This window comes from Sebastes fasciatus, chromosome 8, assembly GCF_043250625.1.
Source record: "Sebastes fasciatus isolate fSebFas1 chromosome 8, fSebFas1.pri, whole genome shotgun sequence".
NCBI lineage: Eukaryota > Metazoa > Chordata > Actinopteri > Perciformes > Sebastidae > Sebastes > Sebastes fasciatus.
The window spans coordinates 28,274,243-28,291,713 of record NC_133802.1 but is presented as its reverse complement, the minus strand read 5'-3'; the positions used below and the strand labels follow the sequence as shown (position 1 = coordinate 28,291,713).

At 38.2% G+C, this 17,471-nt stretch overlaps 2 protein-coding genes across 2 annotated transcripts; both read left to right on the top strand.

Annotated features, from left to right (window-relative positions):
• The first annotated feature begins 1,737 nt into the window (after positions 1-1,737).
• Positions 1,738-8,549, top strand: LOC141773118 (mitochondrial carnitine/acylcarnitine carrier protein-like). The gene is made up of 9 exons (XM_074644806.1): positions 1,738-2,127; positions 3,552-3,644; positions 4,282-4,409; positions 5,365-5,455; positions 6,035-6,152; positions 6,599-6,671; positions 6,782-6,891; positions 7,824-7,945; positions 8,050-8,549. Exons 1-9 carry the CDS (start codon positions 2,017-2,019, stop codon positions 8,110-8,112), a joined length of 909 nt encoding a protein of 302 aa, XP_074500907.1. The 5' UTR covers positions 1,738-2,016; the 3' UTR covers positions 8,113-8,549.
• An 847-nt stretch (positions 8,550-9,396) lies between these two features.
• On the top strand, positions 9,397-17,470 carry tafazzin (tafazzin, phospholipid-lysophospholipid transacylase). The gene is made up of 11 exons (XM_074644799.1): positions 9,397-9,534; positions 11,388-11,536; positions 11,945-12,073; positions 12,160-12,205; positions 12,290-12,375; positions 12,610-12,690; positions 12,809-12,850; positions 13,941-14,003; positions 14,681-14,733; positions 14,815-14,892; positions 15,556-17,470. The coding sequence occupies exons 2-11, from the start codon at positions 11,428-11,430 to the stop codon at positions 15,655-15,657; spliced, it is 789 nt and encodes a 262-aa protein (XP_074500900.1). The 5' UTR covers positions 9,397-9,534; positions 11,388-11,427; the 3' UTR covers positions 15,658-17,470.
• The last annotated feature ends 1 nt before the right edge of the window (position 17,471 follows it).

Genomic DNA, 17,471 nt, shown 5'->3' with positions numbered 1-17,471 from the left:
TGCAAAAACTCATCCGTCGATTACGAACCAGTCAAACTCCCGCTAGTCTGAGTAGGCGCCTGTTGATGACTTAATGAATGGGCGCACCGGAAGTTGTTTTTTTGTTACAAAGTTCTTCACAAGACAATAAAAGCAGATAAATAAAGTAAATGGTAACTGTTAAAACTGAACATCACAGAACATATCAATAATAAATAATAAAGTGGTTAATGGTAGAACAAGGTGAAAAAAATATATATATTTATTTTTGTATATATTTGTATATTATTATTATTATTATTATTATTATTATTATTATTATTAATAATAATAATAATAATAACAATAATAATAATAATAATAATTTTTATTTTTTTTGCTTTATTGAAAAAATTTACAAAACAAACAGTTCAGTTTCCTAATCAACAGTGGTGGAAGAAAAATTCTGTTCTTTTCCATAATTAAAAGTACTAATACCACACTGTGAACTTTTTCTTCCTTTTTTCACTTCTATGGACCGTCATAGATAGATGGACAGATAGATAGATAGATAGATAGATAGATAGATAGATAGATAGATAGATAATTGAATGAATGAATGAATGACTTTATTTCGAACATAAAAATAAATAAATACCGCTACAAAATAATAACAAACAAAACAATAGTAGTAGTGTCCGAAAAGGAGTAGGTAGAAGTAAAACTTATATTTCCCTATACCCCTTTCTCACTGCTCCTCTAATAACTCATATATCATAGAATGATAATATACTATAATATAATATATAAAATATCCCAGATTTATTTACATCCCATTCCTAGATAGATAGATAGACTTTATTGATTGAGTTTGTTACAGCAGCAATTTACAAATGACACGAGGTAATTACAAAAAAACACTGTATTTATAAATCTCTATATACACACACCAACTAGTACTACTTTAAACTAGATAAAAGAAAAAAATAAATTAAAAAAATGCAGTAAAATAGAAATTAAAGATATACACTCTGCTGTGCAAATTGAAAGTAAAATATGTGTTGAGCAAATTGAAGTAGGATGTGTCTTGTGCAATGCCACTCAGAACATACAGTACGTCTCCTCTCCCGGCACAGTCTGAATTAACTTTAAATTTAATAAAATAATGTTCAGCAAAATGTAGGGTGAATTAGCCTTATGTGGGACATTTTTTTTTGCACCTCAGACTTCCGGAATATATTGTGATATGTATGTATACATCTGTTTCTGTATGCATGTGTACATTTATACACATTTATGTATATATATATTTGGTATATGGTATTGGATATGTTCTGTGATGTTCTGTTTTAACAGTTATCTATTTTACTTTATTTATCTGCTTTTATTATCTTGTGAAGCACTTTGTAACATCTGTTTTGAAAAGTGCTATATAAATAAATGTATTATTATTATCATTATTATTATTGTCATCATTATTATTATTATTATTATCATCATTATTATTATTATTATCATTATTTTTAATTATCATTATTATCATTATTATTGTCATTATTATTATCATTATTATTATTATTATTATTATTATTATTATTATTATTATTATTATAAATGTACTTGGTTACTGTCCACTACTGTAGTACAGTAGCTGCAGGTATTTCATGTGCGTTGTATCACCAGCAGAGGTCTCTGTGGTCGGTATGTCCCAGTAGGTATATATATATATATATATATATATATATATAGTTACTCTCCTGTATCTTCTATGGAGAGTAGCTGTAGAGCCACACACTCTGCATGAGTCTGCATGAGTAAACACAGTTTTACAGTAATACTACCAGATGAGTGTAGTCTTTAAGTAGTATAACTTGTTTAGAGGAGAAGTAGCTCTCAGTCCTACTCAGCTCTCTCTGAAGACAAAGTCCAACAGGACATGGCAGCAGAAAGACAGCTGTAGAGGCAGACAGACAGACAGAGAGAGAGAGAGAGAGAGGGAGAGAGAGAGAGAGAGAGACAGGACAGCGGACTGTGTGGTTCGGCCATGCGGAGGAGAGGATGGGAGAAGAGGGAAGAGTGTCTCGAGTTTCTCCGCTCAAGAACTTCGTGGCTGGAGGAGTCGCTGGAGCCTGTCTGCTGCTGGCAGGACACCCACTGGACACCATCAAGGTGACTGTCATTTATTATATACATACTGCTGCTAGACCATCTGTAATGTAACACAAGTTTATTTATATCTCCACTTAAATGTTTCTATCATCCTGTTTTCTTTTGTACATTTTATTCTGGAGTTTCACTGTAAAAAAGATTAACGGTGGGGGAAACAGTCAGAGATCAGACGAAGGTGTTTAAGGGATTATTGATAAATGAGCTTATAATGTCACCAAAGGCCGTGAGGCAGCTCCAAGAAAGATAGAAGAATTAGGTTTAAGAAGATTTTATTTAAATGATTTTTTGTTGTGTGTTTTGTTTTTTCTTCTTCCTGTTTGTTTGTTTGTTTGTTTTTTGTTTTTGTTTTTGTTTTCTTTTTCTGTAGCTACTTTCCAATTTTGTATTGATTAGTACATGGCCATTTGTGATTATATTCTTTTACTCTAATGGTGATCTATCAATTTGTAACCCCACCCTAAATAATTATGCTTAAATACCAATACAAAATTGATCACAAAAAAATAATTAGGTTTAAGAGTTGTGTCTGGTAGTGAGGGTATAATAGTATTAGATTATAGGCTATTTATAAAGGAGAAGGAGGCTGCAACTAAAGATTCTTTATTTTATTATTATAGATTATTGTAGCAAACCTATTTGCAAATGTGTAAAAGAAAATACGTACTTTTAGGAATACTTGCTTTTCAGCAAATAATATTTATGTATGGATTTACAGATTTGTCTACACAGTTACAGATCAGTGACTAATAGATGTAATAGCAGCCATACCACGTTGTTCCTTGAAAGACAACACAATTACAGCATCCCATAACACAAATGAAAACATTTCAACAAAATATAAAGTGACAAAAGGTTTTATAGAATATATAAAATATACATTTTTGCCTTTCTTTAGCTTGCAGGTCTGTTTTGCAATTCAGCAAATATAAAGAGTAACGTTTCCATTGATAAATTAATAAAGCATGAGTACTTATTTGGGATTTAATGTAGTTTTTTCTTTCAAGGAACTTCCTATCCTCTCTATAATGACTGAGTGCCACATTACAAAGTTCTTCCCTGCAGCTTTCTAGAAATGAAAAAAGTATTCCCCAAATCATTTAGTATTAACTGCGTTCATTAAGGAAGTGATTACTAATCTTCCACTGGGTGTAACTGTAACCTTCCTCAGTCTGATGTTGCTTTATTCATTACATTGTGAAGCTATGTTTATCTAAATGTGAGCATGTTGTATCTGATTCTCAGTGTAACTGTCAGACACTCACAACACCCTGTTTTTTTTTATCAGTGACCCCGAGCAGCAGACATCAATGGGTGTTTCCCTTATCTCATGTCTCAACAATCCTCCCCTCCAAAACACATGGCCAGAGATACAGTATATGTTTTGTGTGTGTAGTTGACCTTTCTAATTAAATTCTGTACCCCAGGTGAGGCTACAGACGCAGCCCAAAGCCTCCCGCGCTCAGTATGTGCTCTACACAGGAACCTATGACTGCATCCGCAAGACCGTATCCAAAGAGGTGAACACACACACACACACACACACACACACACACACACACTATTATTATAGCAGTGTATTAAACCACTGAAGAAGAGGTAGTTAAAAGTAGGGCTGTCAATCGATTTAAATATTTAATCGCGATTAATCGCAAATTAATTTGTATCTGTTCAAAATGTACCTTAAAGGGAGATTTGTCAAGTATTTCATACTCTTATCAACATGGGAGTGGGCAAATATGCTGCTTTATGCAAATATATGTATATATTTATTATTGGAAATCAATTAACAACACAAAACAATGACAGATATTGTCCAGAAACCCTCACAGGTACTGCATTTCTTTAGCATAGAAAATGTGCTCAAATCATAACATGGCAAACTGCAGCCCAACAGGCAACAACAGCTGTCAGTGTGTCAGTGTGCTGACTTGACTATGACTTGCCCCAAAACTGCATGTGATTATCATAGAGTGGGCATGTCTGTAAAGGGGAGACTCGTGGGTACCCATAGAACCCATTTTCATTCACATATCTTGAGGTCAGAGGTCAAGGGACCCCTTTGAAAATGGCAGAAAGATGAAAATTGGTTCAGAAAGTCTCACCGTACATTTTCAGCTTTAGATTATTGATGTGTGTGTGTGTGTGTGTGTCCAGGGTGTCCTCGGCCTCTATAAAGGAATGGGGGCTCCCATGGTGGGCATGGCTCCTATGATGGCCATCAGTTTCTTTGGGTTCGGTCTGGGTAAACAGCTGCAGCAGACAGACCCTAACAAACCCTTAACGTAAGTAAAACCACACACACACACACACACACACACACACACACACACACACACACACACACACACACACACACACACACACACACACACACAGTTAGTTTGAGTGTTTCTTTTACAGTGTGTTTGTAATACCTGGAATACAAGCTCTATATATAACCATTTCTCTGCTGCCCTCCCCTCTGCTATCATTCGCCTATGTGAAGCAACACACCCCCTCTACACCCCTTTCCTCATGTTACCCTGACACCTCCCACCACCACCAACCTGTCGTCAGCTCCTTCTATTTTGACCCCGTCTGTTTCTCTATCTATTTATGTATGTGGCAATGTCACACGTGCTAGAGACCACCGGTAGCCTCTCACTCACCCCAGAAGGATTTCTAGACCTTGTGTTCGTCAAAACCACATCCACTGCACACATCCCGCCCTCCCTGGCAGCGCTCCCTATATACACATGTTTTCTGTTTTCTGTTCCATTTGGCTTGAGAAAGTTTGTGCTGCAACAGAAACACAAAGAACAGAATGTACAATACAGTGATTAAGACCACAGACTGCTAGTGTCTGTACTAAAGCTATTTCCTGTTATGGTAAATATCTCAGAATCAGTTTGTGGTCTCCAGACGATTAAAGCTGCAGTAGGTGAGATGGGAGCAAATATGATTAAAAAAAGTTATTTTTATAAAACGGTCGCTATATCGTGACAGTAGTACATGAAACAGGTAACCTGAAAAAAATAATGTGCCTCTGTGTCCTCCGGTGTCCTCCGGTGTCCTCCGGTGTCCTCCGGTGTCCTCTGGTGCTCCCATAGCATCTTTTAAAGCTGCTCATATCAATATTTTTCATCCAAGCAATGATGATATACTGTATAATGTCAAAGGACTCCTTCTTGTTGAACCCACAGAGCTCTTTAGTTCCCCCTCAGCTCTCTGAAGGTGATTCATTTCTATTCTGTTCAGGCACACTCAAATATTCCTGTCTGGCTGTCTGGCAGGGTCCTTCACTACAGTCATTGTGGCTCCAGGAGAGAGGATCAAATGTTTACTGCAGGTAAGGTCTTCATTATGGATTCTTCTGCTGATTATTTTCCCCTTTAATTGACACAAAGTGACACTTTCACAACCAACAGTCCAAAATGACTTTATATTATGATTATTAAAAGCAGCAAGTCCTCCCATTTGAGAAGCTGGAACCATGAAATGTCTGGCATTTTACATGAAAAAAATACAGATGAAGAGTTCCTATTGACTTACATACTGTTGTATAGCGCTTCATATGTTTTTATGCAACAATTTGCAGAGTAACTAAAGCGGTCAGAAAATTTTTGTGAAATGAAAAGTTCAATATTTACTTCTGAATTGTAGTGGCATGAGAAGAAAAGACTCAAGTAAAGTATATGCACCTCAAATATGTGCTTATGTACAGTCGTTGAGTAAATGTACTTTCACCACTGCAAACATGAGAGAAATACCCAGAAGGTACCGCTCTTTCTTCAGTTTCCCATTTCTGGAGCTACTACCTGTAACCTCATATGCAAATGTGGCCTTCAGGCACTCGAGCATCGTCAACTCTCTAAATACTTTTTAAAATTTAACGTGAATTAAAGTATTGAAATGTGTGTTTTTCCAGGTGCAGGCTAGCGGTGGACATTCAAGGTATGCGGGTCCACTTGACTGTGCAGTGCGGCTCTATAAGGAGCAGGGGATCCGCAGTGTCTACAAAGGGACTGTGCTTACTCTCATCAGAGGTAAACATCACTTTGGCTTTTGTTTGTGTATTCACACTGTATTTACTTAAATGAAAGTAGAAATACAACAGGGTAAAAATACTCTCTTACAAGTAAAAGTCCTGCATTCAAATTATTAATGATGTATGGTTCTGCACAAGCCTGGTGGGGCCTTGTAAATATTCAAATACAAAAGGGGGGCCTGCAGAAAAGGTTTGGGAACCACTGCCATAGAATGAGCCATTCATATCTACATAGGGAGCTGTTCCTCTTCACGGAGTCCTCCTTGTTGCTCCGCCATGTTTCTACAGTAGCACAGAACGGACAAACCGAACACTGAATCTAGAGAGAGACTTTCGGGTTTTCGCGTCAGCCACCGTAGTTCTCCAACATGCTTGGCACACGCGAGAAAGTTCAGTTGGTTACAGGATTAACAGCCTCACATGTTCTTCCTATCTCTCTCTTAGACGTGCCTTCTAGTGGTCTATACTTCCTCACATACGAATACCTCAAACACTTCCTGACTCCTGAGGGTCAAAGGTGAGTAACAATGGTTACAGCGTGGAAGCTTATCTAAACCACAAGGCTCATCTAAGTCCAAGTCCTGTCAAACTCACCTTTGATTTTTAATGTGTAACTTTATGTGTTAGTGTTTCTCAGCTCAGCACTCCCAAAATCCTCCTGGCTGGCGGCATCGCAGGGATATTAAACTGGACGATCGCTCTTCCTCCAGATGTCCTCAAGTCCAATTTCCAGACAGGTAAGAGACGATGGAAAGCTCTACACTGAGCGCTGAAAGTAGCACGTTATAAAGAAGACAGGAAAATAGACGAGCTTCTATATTCAAACTTTCTCTGCTCAGCGTGGAAAGTAACTCAGTTCATTTACTCAAGTATTGTACTTCAGTACAATTTTGAGGTACCTGTAATTTACTCCACTACAGTTCAGAGGCACATGTTGCACTCAGTGGGCAACCTCCAGGTCTGAGAAATGAAGTGAAGTTCCTTAAACTTGCATTCTTTCTAATAACCAGCAGGGGGCGACTCCTCTGGTTGCAAAAAGAAGTCTGATTGTATAGAAATCTATGAGAAAATGTTTCAAGTCTTCTTCAATACAGCATGATGTTCATTTAATAAATAATGGTCCCATTTAGAGTCAAATAGACCATAAAGCAGGGGATGCTCTAGGGCGTGGCTACCTTGTGATTGACTGGTTGCTACCACGGCGTTGTCCTGTCTGGGAGTTGTCTGTATTTTCATCTTACAACTGTAACCCTTTCACAGTGTGTTTTCACTTCATGAAAGTTAATTGTAACATTTTGGTCATTTAAAAATATCTTATTCAGCATTCGGTTGTACTTAGATCCACCTTCTTGTCACTTCTGGTTCCAAAAAAACAAGATGGCGACGGCCAAAATGACGAAATTGAGGCTTCAAAACGGCAGTACACAAAGCAATGGCTGACGTCACGATGAGGCTGACCCCTAAGTTGGGACCTACTGGACTAAACTAGCTAACTGTATATAAAATAGTTAAAGTAGCTCCACCTGGAGCAGCTACACCAGTTTCACACACTGCTCTAACATTGTTGCTTCACTATTAACTAATAATGTTTTACTGCAGAAGATCACTATCCTTTAACTGTGTGTGTGTGTGTGTGTGTGTGTGTGTGTGTGTGTGTGTGTGTGTGTAGCTGCAGATGGGAAGTACAGAGGTTTGGTGGACGTCTTGAGAACGCTGCTCAGAGAAGAAGGACCTAAAGCCCTCTACAAAGGATTCAACGCTGTCTTTCTACGAGCCTTCCCTGCCAACGCGGTAAATCTTTACTCTTATTTTACTCTCATATTTCTGCTCCTTTAATTCCTGATAACTACAAGCCACCTTTTATTTAATACCTCATCCCTTTCTTCCTCTTTCAGGCCTGTTTTTTGGGGTTTGAGTTGGCATTAAAGGGACTGAATACCCTCGCTCCCAGCTGGTGAAATCATCGGTCTGGACCAGCCTCTCATGGAAACAAAGCAGCACAAAGAGACACATTTCAGGATGCTAAAATGCAATGAATTATTGTATTCTTAAATGTTATTTTTCATTTAATTTTACAAATTACTTATCCTTTGTAATCGATATTTTACACTCACTTTTTGTGAGTAATGGTACAATGGAAACGCACACTTATGAATGTATGATTTTGAGATATAGCATAATTATGAATATATTTTCTGGGCGGATTTGAGCCTTTCTGTCACTTTTTCAACTATTTGTGATGTTTGTAAAATGTCAGATAGTAAATTTAATACCATTCAGTTTAGAATGGGTTTAAATATGTTTTTAATCTATGAGCTCTGCCAAAAAGTCTGTATTAATTTATTTTGGGTGTTTGGGAGTTTTTTTAAGCTTTCTGATTAAAGTGTTTGAATAATAATAGTGTCCACTGTTTACCCCGAGTCTGGATTACCAACCAGGCAAAGTGGGCAACTGCCCCGGAGCTTCCTGTTGACTGTGCGATTATTACTTTGTGATAATTTGTTTGTTAATTTGCACCATTAAAGCACAATAAAAATAAATGGTCAGGGTTATATTACAGTATATCACAATTTGAGGGCCTCTCTTGTAGAGTCTTCCTGTGTCATAAAACTAGTTTTAATACTGTAATATTTCAGGCGATATTTACCCACTGCATGTTCTTAAACAAATTATCAAAAACATTCAGCAAACTTGGCAAAGGGTATTTCAGTACTGGTTGGTTTCTAGGACTCATAATGTGTTGGGGGAACAAATGTGAGGGACTCAATCCGGCCTCACAGCTCATGTTTGCCCTCTAGTGAGCCAAACCAGCCCTGATTCACCCATGCCATGCTGTCTTCGCTCAACTTTAACCCCAGATCTAGGCAGCAGATATGGAAGCAACGAAGGATCTATATGTTGATTGAGATTACAGAGTGCAAATATTTATTTATTTATTCATTCGTTCATTTATATTTAAATGTATTTATTAATTTTTAACATAGTTCATTACGTAATTTTGAATGAAATGGCATTCCATATATTTTATTCCAGTATATCTCCACAAAGGGCTGCAGAAAAACAGTAACAGCAGGTCAAATCATTGGTTTAGTGGCTTCACCTTTGGCCTACTTCACAGCATCCATTACCCATAGATCCTAGTTTCTCAACACGGAAAGCAGCTCGTTAACTACATTTAACATGATTTGACAGAACACTAATTATTTATGAAGCCGTAACTAAAATATAGTAAAAAAAACAAACAGCAACCAGCAATTCTTGAACATTATTACTTTAAATCAGGCGTTTCTCATAAAAACTACAATACCCAGAATCCTATGCATGACTTTCACTTCCGGGGTCGGTGACCACCAGCAGCCTGGCAGCAGGAGAACAGTTAGGTAAATGTTTGATCTTGTGATGTTTTCTGTATTTCATAAGTTATTAAAAGCCTTAAATATATAAGACAATGACTAATATACAGACAGGCTTCATTATATTTATATTTAAGCGCGAAAAAGGTTGTTTTTTAGCTGTTGTAGCATCACAATGTTGTGAATTGATGAATGAAAATGCAGATGTCTAACTGGGTTAACTGTTGAATGAGGGTGTCAGTTCAGATACTGTGAGGCTAAAACAGCAACTTACCCTTTGATTTACTAGTTTATTAGTTAATATCTGTACAGGGATAGAGTTATATGTGTCTCAGAGCTCAATGTGTCAGTACACTTTAGCTAGCAGGCTAACGTCAGCTAAGCTAGCTGTTGTAGCTTCATACCTCGAGATGTTTTGACCTCAGAGCTCTTCAGTCCTCCTCTGTCTCACTGTCTCACTGTCATACTGTCTCACTGTCACACTGTCTCACTGTCACTCTGTCACACTGTCACACTGTCTCACTGTCACTCTGTCACACTGTCACACTGTCACTCTGTCACACTGTCTCACTGTCTCACTGTCACTCTGTCACACTGTCTCACTGTCTCACTGTCTCACTGTCACACTGTCTCACTGTCACACTGTCACTCTGTCACACTGTCACACTGTCTCACTGTCTCACTGTCTCACTGTCACACTGTCTCACTGTCACACTGTCTCACTGTCTCACTGTCACACTGTCTCACTGTCTCACTGTCACACTGTCACTCTGTCACACTGTCACACTGTCACTCTGTCACACTGTCTCACTGTCACACTGTCACTCTGTCACACTGTCTCACTGTCTCACTGTCATACTGTCTCACTGTCTCACTGTCTCACTGTCTCACTGTCTCACTGTCACACTGTCACACTGTCACACCAACAAACCAACAGGGGTGATGTAACTCAATACATTTACTCAAGTACGTTACTGCACAGGACAAATTTGAGGTACTTGTACTTACTTGTGTATTTTTTTTTTTCTGCTACTTTATGCTTCTACTTAAATACAAATCAGAGGGAACTATTATAAATTACCTTTTCCTCAACTAAATTGATGCTAACTTTAGTTCCTTTGCAGATAATAATACAAAATAAAAAAACAAATAAATCATGATGTATTATTATAGATTAGATCCTTTATTTATATATATATACTTTATTTTTTCCCTTTTTTTAGGTTGTTTTCATATATGCAATTTACAGTTAGTAATTGCAATAATTTTAAACCATTTTTTTAAGTAGTTGAGCTTATAGAAGAACTCATTAAGTACACTAGAGAAAACAACTGCAACATTCAAAATTTAAATAAAATTAAGAAAATAAATAATAATAATAATAATTATAATAATTATAATAAAAAGAAAGAATAGAATTATAAAAAGATCAGACAAACAAACAAACAAATAAAAAAAACCTCTGTACTTCTACTCCAATACAAATCAGAGGGAAATGTTATAAATTACTTTTTACTCCACTAAATTTATTCTAACTTTAGTTCCTTTGCAGAAAATAATACAAAATAGAATAACAAATAAATGATGGTGTAGTATTATAGATTAAGATAAAATTGTATTGATCCCCGGGGGGGGGGGAAATCCACAAGGTAACCAGCAGATAAAGTAGTTAGTCCACATTTATCAGCTGCAACATTAAAGTGATGAACACATTAATGCATCAGTAATTATAATCCAATATTACATTGTAATATACTTTTAAATGGGCCATTCTGCATAATGAGTACTTTTACTTTTGACACTTTAAGTATATATATATATGTTTTGTTTAGCTTAGTTTTTCCCTCAGACTGATTGCCGTTGTGTTCGGGTTGTTCCAGGTTAACGTTTGTGTGGATGTAGTGTCTGTGGAGCGCTGTGATGCCCCTGGAGGTCAAATGGCCGTTCCCACAATGCCCTGCTTTGGCATGGAGGATCTCCAGCACACTGATCATGGGGATGGTGGGCTCCTATTCCTACTTCTGGACCAGTAAGTGTATATATTATACTTTACTTGAGTATTTCCCTTTTATGCTACTTTATACTTCTACTCCACTACATCTCAGAGTTAAATATTCTACTTTTTACTCCACTACATTTATCTGACAGTTTTAGTTACTTCTACAGTTTTTCATCCCCTTTCTGTCCAGTGAAAACCACGTATCTCCAGATGTATTGATGTTGAATGTTTGTGATAAACTGAAGGAGGAAGTGTTCCTAAAAGAGGCTAAATAACGCTCCAAAGTTGGGCTAAATTTTGGCGAGGAAAAACTGGCATGGCCATTTTCAAAGGGGTCCCTTGACCTCTGACCTCAAGATATGTGAATGCAAATGGGTTCATACCATCAATACCAAGAAGAAGAATACTCTCACAAGTTTTCTCCCTCCTGATCTTCAGAGTACATGAACTGCTTGACGGTCCACAACCATGAGGTTTTGTTGGACCTGATTGACCAGAGGCCCGCTGACACGCCCCTCATCACTCTGTCCAATCACCAGTCTTGTATGGATGACCCACATATCTGGGGTAAGAAACAGATCCACAATCTGTGATCTCACACTTCTAGACAGTAACATCAGAAAAATACTGAAATAATTGTGTGTTTGGGACAGGTGTTCTGAAGTTCAGACAGGTTTGGACCTTCAACAAGATGCGCTGGTGAGTTTTTATAACTTCTACATCTCGTTCACTCGTGATTTTGTTTTTTGTTTTTCGGATAATTATTTCCCTGTAACTGTGCAGGACTCCAGCAGCTTCTGACATCTGTTTCACAAAAGAGCTGCACTCACGATTCTTCAGCCGTGGAAAGTGTGTTCCCGTCTGCAGAGGTGAGTCTCTGTCAACATCATTAACCCTAACCTTTAACACTCCGACGGCCCACTGGTTAATCATCCATGTTCCCAGCTTTCAGATGATGTACACCACTTCTATGTGACATCTACTGTTGACTGTTTATCTCCCCCTGAACATTTCCTGTCCCCTACCCTTCTAGAAAAGAGGGCGGAATGGTAAGATGTTGTCTGTGGAACAAACCACTTACATTACGATTGTGTTTTCTGTAGGTGATGGTGTTTACCAGAAAGGCATGGACTTTATAGTGGAGAAATTGAACAGAGGAGAATGGGTGCACATTTTTCCTGAAGGTATTTTTACCGTCCTCCTCACATTTCAGTCTTCTTGTAGTCGTGTCCTCTTTTTCTACAGCTTTTTGATTTAGTTCTGTGGAAATAAGCATTTCCTCTCTCCTTCTTCATTTAACAGGCAAAGTCAACATGACTGAAGAATTTATACGGTTAAAGTGGGGTGAGTAGAGTGCATGTGTACGTTAGAGATTTGTAAAGATCAACAGAGCTACGGAAAGATGAATGCAGAGAGTTTGTTTGCCTTTTTATATCAAATCAAAGAGTATAGAATCAAAGAGATGAAACTCTGGTGCTTTTTTGACAACAGCCACTAAATGGCGCCGTCATTTTGGAGTGAAAACGCCAATGAGTCTGTGGCCATGGATGTATAAAGAGACGTCTGTAAATCAGAGTATAATTTTTTTTTTAAGTAAATAAACTTCCCAGTAGGAACACTTGAATAGCCCTTATTTAAATCATTATGTCCTAAAAGTTATAAAATGAACTACCAGCTGAATCCAGAGTTATTTTCCTCCACATATCGGGTTCTGCTGGCTTCCTGCTAGCTGTATGCAGCTGTAATAATGGATATGTTGGCTGTAATTCATCACGTTTATTATCTTATAATACACCCATGGGCTGTATGCTGTAAGCCTGTACCGTGGTGGATGTATTAACGTCTCTGTTCCCAAACAACCGGCTATCAGCCAGTAGCTAGTAGTGCTAGTAGCATGACATCAACAGAATTTAATGGAGTTGTACGCTATTTACTAACACGCAGGGCAAAAGCACAGGACACAACCTCTTATACATCGATGGTCTGTGGTCTATTGGATGTCCATTTTGGATCCTTGACATGAAAAAGTTTGAGATTGCTCTGCTGGATTTTTCTAACTTCTATTTATGTCCATCGCTCACTTTATGCTCCTCTGGGAAAAAAGTTTAATAAATAAATAAGTAAGTAAATGGTATAGTATGCATGTTTATAATATTTCTATTGTTCAACACAAGACATTTCAGTAGAGACATTAAATATAACAATAGAATAGAAATAATTTAGTTTTACTTTTGTACGGCACTTTGTAGGCGGACGTTTTACTGGCGTCAGGTAGTCGCTTTCAGTCCAAAATGGCGGAAGCGTAGCTCTGCTGCTGGGCACTCAATTGACTTTCACTTCTTAGCAATATACGTTCTTTGGTCGAATCGGCACTTCATACAGTTGTCAGTGTGAAAGGGATTCTGGTTCAGATAATTTCTGTTTTGTGTTTTAGGTGTGGGTCGGCTAATAGCAGAGTGTTCCCTTAATCCGATTATCCTGCCGCTCTGGCATGTGGGTGAGTAACACCACAAACCACAGATGACAACACGTTATCTCACAAGTTCTGCTGTTTCATCACTTTGTTTTTAAAGTCGTATAAGTCATTGTATAATATGTCGTAAAATTCATTGTATAGTATGTCGTGAAAAGTCAGCCTTATCCTTTAAGGGCACAATGAGTATGATTTTCATAAAAAAAACGATGTATAACCTCGTACAAAAATAATCCCTCTCAATCATCAGTTCTGACCCACTAGCGGTGTGTGATGGTGTCTGTATCTACAGAGACCCTGCAGCACTCTGCCTGGATTTTATTATGTTGTTGTGTCCGGGATGTTTCTGGGCGTCAACTTCTATAAAAACGTAGCGACCAGGTGCCAGATCGTAAGCATGCATCCAAGAGGAAGGTACAGAAATGGCACGAAAAACAAAAATATAGCGAGGCGAAACGCCAGGCGGACAAAGCTCATTCCAAAACGAGAGTGAATTTGGGGTTGTATTTCACCCGCTGGCGAGAAGGCGCCAACTTTGAATGTTATGTTTACAAACCTCAACCGATAAATCCTCCTCATTGTGCCTTTTTAAAAACAGGCGAAAATAGAAACAATTACAAAATGATATCAAGTAACAGCAACAGTAGCATCACTTCATGTGAAAACCAAGCAGTTGTCCTCCTGTTCTACTTTTGTCTCAGGTTTGAGTGACGTTCTGCCGAATGAGAAGCCCTACGTTCTTCAGACTGGCAAGGTAGGAGCACTTACATCTAATCCTGGCAGTATTTTAACATTGTGTTCATATTGTAGTTCTAACAGTTGGTTTTGCTTCCAGAGAATCACAGTCCTGGTGGGGAAACCGTTCAGTGTGAAAGACCTTGTTGAATCCCTCCGAGCTGAAAACAAGAGCCAGGTGAGGACGGACTGTGTTATACATGTACACGCTGGGCCGGGCTGTAGTGGAGTACTTGTAATGGTACTACGTATTACACTAATGATGTAACTATAATCATTCTGCTAGCCCAGGAATATTGAGATTGAGAAAGATTGCAAGGAAGGAAATGTATTAAAAAGCCTTTATAACAGTGGCTAAATCGTTTAAAAAAGCCGACATGTTTCAACCTCTGTAGGTCTTCATCTGGGCTTAAATGTTTTCTCCGTTTTCCAACAGCACCTGACATGTTTTTGCCCTGTGGTTGAGCAACCAGTTATCTCTCTTTCCTTCTTAAAAAATTCTCAATTGGTTGTTTTGTCTTGAAAATTAGTTTTAGTCTAGTAAAATAGTTGAAAAATGGCAATTCTGAGGGCCCAAGGTGATGTCTTCAACAGTCCAGAACCCAAACATATTCAACAAATCAGCAAATCCTCACATTTGAGAAGCTGGAACCAGCAAATATTTAGCATTTGTTGCTTGAAAAATTAGAGAAACAATTAATTAATTAACCATCAAAATTCTTGGCGAATCATTTTCCAAATAGTTTGGCTAAAGTTGGCAACACTGGTTACAGTTATGGTAGGTTAAAGTACCACGTAAGGCATTCAATAATGTGCTTTTGCATTTACATGTCCCTCTCAGATGGAAATGAGGAAGACGCTGACTGATTTCATCCAGGGGGAGTTCCGGAGCCTGAAAGGCCAGGCCGAGGCCCTCCATGGGCAGATCCAGACCAAATCCTGAGCCCGGCCGTCCTGCCCGCTACTCCTCACAGCCAATTACACTGGTCATCCTTTACCCAATACTGAGGGTAATCCCTTTACTACTGGAAGTCCACCGACACACAGGGCTGTATTATGCTGTCTACTCCCTTCCCTTTCTCTACACACCTCCACACTGGGATGTCATCCAGTCATCACAAGCATCTGAACGTTTTTTTTTTTTTTTTAAGTGGTGTTGTGGGATCATTTTCACTAGCAGAGGAAAAAACTGAGGGTAATTTCCATCAATGCTGATGCATGAAGCATCGTTAGTGTTACTTATTTCATTTTAGCTGCACAGATGTGTTTCATCCCACTGGTACCGTCTTCATTGGATGATTCCACACCTCACGATTTACATTCAATGCCGCCCCTCTCTCTCTCTCTCTCTCTCTCTCTCTCTCTGTCTCTCTCTCTTGCTTCACCACTCACTTCCCACAAATACTCATTGAGCAGCTAACTTTATCAGAAATACAAGAAAAGAGAAACCGGTGCATCTGTTTACAGCACAGCCAAATAAACTCAGGTTGTTTTAATAAAGAAATCCTTGCTATGAGCAACAGTCATCTGATTTCACGCTGCACACGGCACATGTAGTTTTCCACTCAGCAGCAGGACACAGCTCCACAGCTGCTCCTTCTGCTTCCAATACTCCTGTAATATTTAAAACCATCCCAAAATGACTGTTGTCTTGTTTTGTAGACACATTTGTGATGATTTCTGTCCGCGCCAATCATCGTGTTTCCTTTGGCTGCTTCGCAATAAAAGCCACTTTGTGTTTCACCAGTTGAACGCTTTTAATATGAAGCAACAGCAGTAGGAAATGTTAGGTTGGCATTAATCCAGCTGCTGTAGTAGAGTGAACAGTGAAGAGAGAGGCTGATATCAATGAGATAAAAGTAAAACGGTAACACTGGATTATATGCTGCATCATTTCCTGTGAATTCCTCCTGCACAGGAAAGCATTTTAAATCCAGCGTGGGAATGGCGTACTCTAGAAATAGTATACCAAAAAAATTGGATTTCATGAACATGTTAAGGATTAAAACTTAAACCAATCATTAGATAATACCTTAACTGTAGTTTAAATGCCATTTTACATGCAGGAATGAAAGAAACGTTGGCATTGAATGTAAAAAGAGTTGTTGGTTGTAAACCGAACGTTTGCAGAATCGGCCAGTGTTGACGTTCTATGGCGTTCGGGTTGCATCAACCTGTTACCACATTTTGAGGACAATTTACATCAGTAAGCAGAGTGCTCCTTTGTGCACATACACATGGAGTGATGTAGATTTATAATTTTTAATGATATGAATAAGTGCTGTACTGCATGGTTAACCTTTACAGCTGTTATCAGGAAGAGGCATGCAGAGTAAATGATTGTTAGATAGTATAATAATCATATGTTTTGCTTTTATGACGTCCACGCAGCTTTAAACGAGTCGAATGCTCGGTCATACGGTCCATAACATCACCATGTGCCCTGCCCTCTCTCTGTAACCTCTTGTACATTCAAATGAAATTTGCAAATCATTTCTCGCTAATGTTGATATTTTCTTTTTTCAGATGACAAGTATTAAACTACGTTTTCTGTACATCCTTTCAACCTCTGAATGCTACCCGGTTACAGATGTATATAACTTATATTATCACAGAGATCAATGGCTTTTCTACAAGAGGAAAGGCCACAGCTAAGTGATCTGTGGTTATTTTATAAATGTATTGCCTTACTGCGATTGCCACTCTTTCCTACTGTATGTGAACGCCAATAAATATTCAACTTTTCTAAATTTGAAT

What these genes read in the sequence shown, in the direction of transcription:
- tafazzin (XM_074644799.1), top strand. Translation starts at nt 11,428, where the DNA reads ATGCCCCTGGAGGTCAAATGGCCGTTCCCACAATGCCCTGCTTTGGCA. An exon ending in CCTGCCGCTCTGGCATGTGG is followed by an intron (nt 14,004 to 14,680) that starts GTGAGTAACACC and finishes CTTTTGTCTCAG; the next exon opens with GTTTGAGTGACGTTCTGCCG. An exon ending in ACGTTCTTCAGACTGGCAAG is followed by an intron (nt 14,734 to 14,814) that starts GTAGGAGCACTT and finishes TTTTGCTTCCAG; the next exon opens with AGAATCACAGTCCTGGTGGG.
- LOC141773118 (XM_074644806.1), top strand. Translation starts at nt 2,017, where the DNA reads ATGGGAGAAGAGGGAAGAGTGTCTCGAGTTTCTCCGCTCAAGAACTTC. An exon ending in GGATCAAATGTTTACTGCAG is followed by an intron (nt 5,456 to 6,034) that starts GTAAGGTCTTCA and finishes GTGTTTTTCCAG; the next exon opens with GTGCAGGCTAGCGGTGGACA. An exon ending in TGTGCTTACTCTCATCAGAG is followed by an intron (nt 6,153 to 6,598) that starts GTAAACATCACT and finishes TCTCTCTCTTAG; the next exon opens with ACGTGCCTTCTAGTGGTCTA.